Source organism: Elephantulus edwardii, unplaced genomic scaffold (genome assembly GCF_000299155.1).
Source record: "Elephantulus edwardii isolate Elephantulus edwardi_28Jun2011 unplaced genomic scaffold, EleEdw1.0 scaffold00021, whole genome shotgun sequence".
NCBI classification, from domain to species: Eukaryota; Metazoa; Chordata; class Mammalia; order Macroscelidea; family Macroscelididae; genus Elephantulus; species Elephantulus edwardii.
In genome coordinates, this window is record NW_006399771.1 from 14,590,799 (window position 1) to 14,600,213 (window position 9,415).

General features: G+C 36.8%; 1 protein-coding gene across 3 annotated transcripts in view; it reads left to right on the top strand.

The window, feature by feature from the left end:
* Positions 1-9,415, top strand: part of PPP1R12A (protein phosphatase 1, regulatory subunit 12A) — a 176,724-nt gene that overhangs the window by 147,823 nt on the left and 19,486 nt on the right. For all 3 annotated transcript variants that reach the window (XM_006882545.1, XM_006882546.1, XM_006882547.1), the window contains one exon: positions 2,991-3,106. In XM_006882545.1, coding sequence (XP_006882607.1) covers positions 2,991-3,106 — 116 coding nt within the window. The remainder of the gene's footprint in view (positions 1-2,990; positions 3,107-9,415) is intronic.

Consider the following 9,415-nt stretch of genomic DNA (forward strand, 5'->3'; position numbering starts at 1 on the left):
TTGACATGTGCAGTCAAGTCAGAACTGACTCATTCATAGCTCGTAGCTGACTCTCCAGTAGGTTTTCAGAGGCTATAAATTGTACCAGAGGAGATTACCCACCACCTTCCTTTGGATTGGCAGTGTAACTCATGTAAATTGTGACCTTTTAAAAATCTGTTGTTGTTGTTATGTGTCATTGAATCAGAACTGACTCATAGCTGACCCTCCAGTGAGTTTTCGAAGACTGTAAACATGTGGGAGGAGAGTGCTCATCTTTTCCTTAAAGCAGTTAGTAGATTTGAGCTTCCTGCCTTTGGCTTAGCAGCACACTCTTTACCACAGAGCCTCCAGAGCTCCTGAAGTTTTTCATGTCTACTTACCACGAAAGTCAGTGTGAAGGCACTGGTAGGTGATTATTTCTAGCACACTTTGTTAGTTAGTGTAGTACTTTTTATGTGTTTTAAGCTATTTTTTGCCTACTATGTAGATAATGTCTTTTTTCTACGTGTGAAATTATTTTAAATCAAAATTATTTAAAACATGTACTTTTTGTTTAAATGCTTCTTCCCTGAGAACTAGGTTACTTTCTCAGCTACTCAGTAGTGTATGTTGTTGTGTACTGTTAAATTGGAACCCACTCATAGCTGACACTGCAGCAGATAGTAAACTGCCCAGGAGGAGTTTATTGCCTGTTTTTCTCCCTTGAAGCAGCTAGTGAATAAAAAGACGGCTTACTGCGTACTATTAGGTTGGCAGCACAGTTCCTTACCACTGAGCCACCAGAGTTCTCTTAAGTGAGTTTTAAGAGGCAGTAAATCACTTAGGAGAAGACTGCTCATCTTTCTCCCATGGAGCAGCTCATGGATTCGAACCATGTGCTCTTACATTGGCAGTACTGCTCCTTACTAGTAAGTCACCAGAGGTTCCTGAAAATGTTAGTAGAGAGCTACACTAAGAATAGAGCTTTGGAGGCTCAGTGGTAAGGAGAACCTAAAGGTACGCTGTTCAAATCCACCAGCTGCTCCAAAGAAGCAGTCCCCTCCTACCTAGAGAACTCAAGTTAGGACATGAAGGCACAGGGCCATGAGCATCTCTGAAGGCACTAGAGGGTATGAGAATAGCACAGTCCCTCACTGCCCCAGAGCAGAAAGCAAATAAAGAGCCCATTACCCAGCCCCATGGTGTCTCTAGAGCCATGGGTGCACTAAGCAGTCTTTTTATTCATTGTTGACTCACAGACTCAGAATCGTTGTACCAAAAATGGGGATTATTAGGGAAGGAAGTTGGAGAGTGTTGGGGCAAGAATATCACCCATTGCAAATTCAGGTTTTAGTCCAGAAGTCCCAAGGCACAATTCCTCAGTTAGTTCAGGCTCTAGTTTCAATTCAACAACACAAATTCAAGAAGCCTCTATTCTCTTTAGTCATCCAGCAATGTTTGCCTCAGAGCTTCCCTTTCAAGCATCCAGCAGGAACAGCCAAACTTTTAACTGTGGCCAGCACAAATGCAAGAAGCCTCAGGTTGCCACAGTCTCCCTCAAGTATTGCTGCCCACAAGTCCAAACTCCTCAGTGTGGGAAGCAGTCTTTCACTTAACCTAGCCCCACAGCTCTTGATGATATGCAAGACCATGTGTCTGTAGTTAAGGTAGTGTGATACCAAAGGAGGGCTAAGCTAATGGCTAAAAAAGCCAACTTTAAGCTAGCATCTCATTTCCTGTGTGATTTAGTGCCTTTAAAAAAACTAGTTGGAGGGTCAGCTGTGGGTTAGTCCTGACTCATTGGTACTCAGCAACAACAAAATCCACCAAAGAGTGAACTACAAGTCAGTTCCAGCTCACTGGTACATATCAACAACACTCCATATAAAAGTTACAAATATTCATATAATCCACACGTTTGGCTACTTTTTGGTAATTTGGAAGATTGGCAACACTGGATCTAAATTCTTACTGTTTGGTGATTAGCTGGAATAAAGTAGTAGCAGCCCCACATCATTTGGAATAGAACCATTTTTTGCTGTTACAACCATTTATGTTAGCTATATGAACACAAGAGACATTATAGATCTCTGCTATAAATTAATATAAAAATAATGCCTCTTCTACTATAATTTGGGTTTTCTTGTGCTGTGACTCTTTGTTAAGTAATTCCAAAAAGAATTTTTAAACCTTTTATTCCTGTGGACACCTACCTTTTATTTTAGCATATTCAAGTCATTAATATTTATCTAGAGCGCTCTCTTCTCTTAGTGGTAAGTAGTTGTGCTGCCAACCGAAAAGTACACAGTTCAGATGTACCAAATGCTCCACAGGAATAAGATGGGCAGTCAACTCCAGTGAAATTACAGCCTATGAAAACCTGCTAGAGAGTCAGCTGTGAGTCAGGTCTCAACTCCATGATACACAGCAACAACAGTACTTATCTAGTATACAAACCTTTATCCATTTTAACTGCCTCAGGATAGTAACAAAAATTTTAAAATTAACCTTTTTATAGACTGATTTGTCTACAAGGATTTGCACTTTCACAGTCATAAAAATTAATAGTTTTTTGCTGAGCTGCAGCTAATAAGTAGAAGCAGAAACTGTTTCTTTTGTATGATGCCTCCTAGCTATTCTGTCACTGTTAACTAATTTTTGAGCATTACTATGAGTATAGTAACACTTTCACAATCAGACTAATAATCATGAGACCTCATCCTCCCCCTGTCATTGTGTGCTTTACAAATACAGTTATTAAGCAGGTCTTTTCTGTGCTGGATATGGGATAATGAAGATAATTAGTTGTTATCTTCCTCCTCAAGAATATTCTAATGGAAAATATAGATACAAATAGTTTGTATGACAAAGAACGTTTCTAACAGCACAGTAAGAGAAATAAAAATAAATTTTGATTAGAGGATTTGAGTACCCTTCTTAGAGGAGGTTGACTGAAAACTGTTTAAATTTACTTTGTAAAACTGTTTCAAAATAAAACACTATCATGTGGCTAATGTAATCTTTTACAGAAGGAGAAAAAAGAGAAGAGGAAAAAGAAGGAGAAGATAAACCTAAATCAATCAGAGAACGACGACGGCCAAGAGAGAAAAGAAGATCGACTGGAGTTTCATTTTGGACACAAGATGTGAGAACCTATTAAACTATCACTGCTTATGTTTCCAGACATGTATTCTAGTATCTTCAGTTTTTAAATCATCACTGTAGTTTCTAAATCAATTTATTGAATTAGAAAAATTACTTAAAAGATCATTAACATTATATAGATATTTGATACTGCTTAAAGTTAGGAACTCTCACCCAATTTCATAGCTCCAGCTTAGAGTAATACATTTTCATGATTACTAACCTGCAACTACGTCTTAGAGATTGTTGATAGAGTAGTGCTTTACATTTAATCTCAGTTTCGCAGGTACCATTGTAATATCTTCATAACAGAATTCTTTTTATTTCATCGGAAACAGAATACATGCAGTGCTTTACTTACCAAAGTGCAACATTTAGTTCTATTAAATTTAAAATTTTTTCTGGTCCCTGATTATGTTTCTGACATTGCTGTTCATATGCAGGGAATAAAAGACATTCAGTACTCAGCTACAGAAGGATAAACATAGTCTTATTTTTTTTTCTTTAGCCTCCTGATTTTTTTTACCACTTTACATTTTTAATATAGAAATATTTAGATGTTTAAAAGTAATAGAATGAAAGCCTTAATATTCATCACTTCAGCTAACTTCCAACTCCTATGTTGTTTTGAGGGAAATCTAGAACATATCATTTATTAGGTAAATGTTTCCATATGTGTTTCTAAAAACTAAGAATGCTCTTTTAAAAAGAATTAATATGATACAAATAGTCATAGTATACTGTCTAACTATATCCTGTTACCATATTAATTGTGAATTCATTCACAAGCTCATTTGTACCATTAATGGCTTTTGTTGTGGAAGTTGATGTTTTGTGGTTTGTAGTTTTGATTAGGATACAAATAGCCAAAAATCAAATCCTTTGTTATCAAGTTGATGCCAACTCCTAGTGTCCTCATGTGTTACAGGTTGAATGAACTGTTCCATGTAGTCTTGCCTGTAATCTTTATGGAAGCAGGCCACTAAGACTTGTCTTAAAGTCTGCTTTAATCAGTTTTTCTCCCAGTCAACACCAGGAAAATGAAGGGGAGAAAGAAATACATGGAAACTAAATAAGACCCTGCTTGAACACTCTTGGTAGTAGAAGAATAGAAAAGTGAAATTTTAAAATATCTTTAAACAAATGAAAATGAAAGGACAACCTATTAAAAAAAAAATCTTTGGGACGTAGCAAAAGCAGTGTTCACACTCCACTTTATAGTAATAAATGTACTCATCAAAAAGGAAAAGGAATCAGGGGAGCTCTGGTGGCCTTGTGGCAAGAAGCTGTACTGCAATCCCAAAGGTACACAGTTCAAATCCACCAGATGCTCTGCCGGAGAAGGAGGGACAATTTCCTCCTGTACCAGTCAGATCTGATTTGACAGTAGGTGCACAAAAAAAATAATAAAAAAGGAAAAGGAATCATAATTAACACCATTACTCAGTATCTCCAACAATTAGGAAGTATCAAACAAATTTTATCCTTTAGTTTCCAGAAGAAAGAAAATAATAAAAATTAAATCAGAAATAAATGAAACAAAAACAGTAGGAAGAGTCAACAACAGTAGAAGTTGATTTGTTGAAAGGACTAGTAAGACTATAAAGCCACTGGCAAATCTAATAAAGAAAAACGAGAAGATGTATAAATATAACATGAATAAGAAATTGAATAGTGACATCACATCAAGACCAACTAAAAAAGAATAAGAAAAAGAACACTATGAAGAATTGGCTTCCAACAAATTTGAAAACCTACAGGAAATGAACTAAGTTTTAGAAACACATTATCTACTTTAACATAGACAGAGGTAGAGAAAAGTTGTACTGACCCATCACAAAAGAAATTTGAGAGTCACACATACATACATTCAAAGAAGATCTAGTGATAATTCTACTCAAACTATTTCATACAATCATTCTCATTCAGTATGTTTTATAAAATTAATCACCATTGAACCTTACCCATCATTACCCTGTCTTTTCACGTGGATCTTTCCCATTTCCTTCCCTCCACTCCACACACCAAACCAGTTTTGCCATTACCCATCCCCACTCCTCTGCTCCCACCCCTTTCTCTCTTAGGTTCCCATGCATGTTTTACTAGCTATCCTATTTTTACAATAATGGTATTTGTCCTTATGAGATTAAGTTGGTTCACTCAGCATAATGCTCTCCAGTTTCTGCCAGGTTACACTGTTTTTTAATATATAGAAAGATAGAATGCTCATTAATTTAATCTCTGAAGTAAGCATAACCATCGTATCAATGTCAGATAAGCACATCCTAAAGAAAATCATGTGCCTCTGCGATTGCAGTGTTGCTTCTTAGCACTTGGCCACCAGAGTTCCCTATATATCTGCTAGTAGTTCTATTTATTGTGTACTTAACTGAATCTTCCTATCTTTTGTGCCACTGAGCTGATCATCCTCTTATGACATATTATCATTGGCTTAACCAATCTTACTAAGTGTCTATTGTCTGTTTACCAATCTCACCCCTCTCCCTTCCTTCTCAATGTCTGATAACTAAAAATGATACTGTGTACAAACTTTCCATTAGTTTTTTTATAATAGTGGCCATATACATTTGTCCTTTCGTGAGTGATTTAATTCACTCAGCATTACGGTCTCTAAGATTCATCCATATCACATAGTGCTCTGTGAATTCTCTATTTAGTGCTGAACAGTAATCTACTATGTGTGCCTCTTTTTAAACCAATCATTCACTGATGGATACTTGGTTTGTTACTACTGTTTTGCTAGATTAAATGTATTTCTATCTTTTTTTTTTTTCTATCTTAATTTTTCAAGGAAGCACTAAACTTTTTTCCATGGTGGATGCACCATTTTACATTCCTGGTAGCAGTTTTAAGAGTTCCAATTCCACCCTTGCCAGCAATTTCACCAGCTCCTCCACAGGAAAAAGATGGGCAATCTCCTCCTGAGGACCATATCCATGAGCAAACATAGATTTGACCTATGAAATTTGGGCATTCATATCATATTCTGTAATACATCTAAATATGCAGCAGAGCCAACAGTGGGCAATTCTTTGTAAGTTGCCATGTGGTAAATAAGAGAATGAGTTTCTGGTTCTGGGAACTTGGGACCATAGTCTTGCAGGACATCAAAGTCAACTGGTGTAACATAATCCAGAAAAATAATAGTCTACGTCCTCCTCTTGTGAATCTTAAAAGTTAACAGCCATCCAAGGTGCAAATATTGGTCTCACTTTGCCCAGGAAAGAAAAGCAAAGATGTAATGAAACAATCTGTCCAAAAGACTAATAACTATGTAAACTTTAAAGTCCATTAACTCTGAGACAGAAGAACTACCACCACTTACCACACTGAAAGAGACAGTTCTGATAGAGTGAGGGGAAATGTGGAACCAAACGCAGAAACAGGAGACAAATCAGATTTACTGGTCTAGTGGACACTGATAGAACTTCCAGGTTTCAAGACGAAACTCCCCCCAGTGGCTCAGTTTGCCATACAATGCACAGGTCTATGACACACACCAGATGCCACTCATTCCTTAGAATAATCAACTGTATTAGCTCAAAATAGCAGCATTTAACTATGGATAAAGCCCAGGATGCAAGGAGGCATAGAAAGGATTAATGGAAATGAGAGTTAACAGGAGGAAGTAAGAAAAGGGACATTACCTTGTGTACCTTGGAATTAGGGAGCTCTGGTGGCCTAGTGGCAAGAAGCTAAACTTCAGTCTCGTATTCATGCGGTTCAAATCCACCTCCCATGGGATTAAATGCCTCTGAAAACCCACTGGAGGATCAGATATGGATCGATACCAACTTGATGGTACACCACAACAACATTGTAATTAACATTATACAACAAAATGTGAAAGATTGAATGAAAAACCATTCTACTTTCTTAACTTTCACTCAAATAATGATCTTTTTGAAAAATCAGCCTTGTTTCTCCTCTCATCTCATTTTGTTTTCCCTTGTAATTCTTTTCTAAGAAATAGGGTCATTGCATCCTTAAAGACTTTTAAGATTTTTTAATTTCTTAGTAGACCTTTGATTTTTAGATTTCCTATAAACTGTCATTGGACATACAGGATTGATCATCTTTTTATTCTATACTTTTTGGTATTTTGTTCTTTCACTGGGAAGGAAAAAAAAGAGTCCTGGTGGCATGATATTTAACATGTTGGGCTGCTAACTGAAAAATCAGTAAATCACATCCTCCCGTTGCTCCACGGAGGAAAGGGCAGCGGTCTCCTTGCGTAAAGATTACCTCCCCGGAACCCTTACAGAAGGCTACTGTGATTAGGAATCACCTAAATATGGCTTTGCCCCAAGCAGGACATATCTGTGGTCGATTTAAGTTTTTGTCCAAAAACATATGAACAGCCCTTAAATGAAATAAGACTTAACCAATCCTACTAATGTTACTTAAAATTACCTTCCTAAGAACTCTTGTGTGTTAACAAGTAAATAGGCAAAATTGTATTTATTTACCCATTTTGTTCAGACAACTGTAGTTACTCACCTGAACACAATATGAGGATCATCATTACTGAAATCTGTGTATCATTTGAGCCAGCAGTGAGTTGAGTTCTAACCCACCATCAAAGCCTTCATTATGACATGTTTGAATCCAAATAACATAATAGAAGTAGATATACTTGGGAAGACTTGCTGTTTGCTTTATTTTTTTTTTAATCTGCATTCTTTCAGGAACTCTGAGCTTCCTCAATTTATTATTCTCCCATATTTTTCCCCTCTATTTCTGTGCTCTTCAATGAAATCGCAGTGCATAAAGATAGATCTTTCATGTATGAAATATTAATAATTATTACTGTATTATCATTATTGAAAGCTCTTATCTACTTAATTAATTCATACAGTACCTTTTTGTCAGATAAGAAAATGATATATACATCCTAACATGTAGAATAATAGTGTAAAGTTTTTATCTCTACAGTATAGAAAGGAAACTATGATTTAAAAGTTCAAAACAATTCTCCCTAAGTCACAGCTGAAAATAGCTATACCACCACTATTTGAAACTAGGGTTGGCCATTTTAAACTGCATGATATTTTTATAATGTTCCCAAGACAAGTATATTTAAGTGTAAACTTTTCCTTTAACTTTTTTTGGTTTGATCTTCGAAGCTTTCTAATCACATAGTCCTGTTCTCTGGATTTTATCCTACTGAGCCCTTGATTTTTTTCTCTTGGAGTGCTCTGATTGCATAATTAGTAAGGAGTTGCACTGGTAATCCAAAGGCTATGCGACTCTGGCAGTTTGAATCCACCACTGGCTCCATAGAGGAAAGGTAGGCAGTTTCTTCCCAGAGGCAATTCACAGAAACCTGATGGAGGATCACTGTGTGAGTTTTATTTAGAAACTTCCAAGAAGGGCAACTCACTCATAGTAGGACTGTTGTGGAATTCTTACTAAGTAGCTTATAATAATGTTGTGGTTGTTGACGACTGCTTTCGAATCGAGTGCAACTAATAGCGACTCTATGAACAAAAGACCTAATAATGCCCTTGCATAACTGTCGTCATTTCACCAAGTTCATAGAGTTTCCAGAGGTGTGTAGTTTAGGAAGTGAATGCCACTCCTGCTTCCAAACCTGTATTACAACTGGGAGCTCCACCAAACACTGTCCACACTGGGAAGCCATTCTGTTGTTTGATACCCCAATGGCACAAGGTTCAGCATCACAGCAACCCAGCTTACTTCATATAGCACATTGACAAAGAGCGATGTACAACATGGAAGAGTGCTCCTCCAGATAGAACAGCACTAGTTTCACTTAGCAGTGGTTAAGTGTTGTCAAGTCAGATACGACTGAGAGTAAGTTTTGCACAAAAGGGTTAAGTTTTGCACAAAAGACCTGAACTCTATTCTATGACTGGCATCATTTCTGTATAGAACTCTGTTCTGTAACTTCCATCATTTCTGTACATTTACAGAGTTAAGAGAGTTTGTAGAGTTCCCAGCATAAGTCAATCTAGAAGATCACTGTACACAATGGATAAACATTATGGTATTTGACAAGACTATGGAACAGGGTACACACAGCAACATCAAGTTGTTCAGTTCAGCAAATAAGCAGAAGATTGCTGTCATTTAAGGAATACTCATTCAAAAATTAATAAATTTGGCCCGAGTGCCCTGCGGGGTTTTAAGTCAATGCCTTTGAGCAGACTTACACCCTAGGCAAAAGCTCAAGGACACCCACTCATGAGGGGAAAAGAACTTTAATGCACATCAAAAACAATACACATCAAACACTTTTTTAAATAAAAAACTACATACATAATAT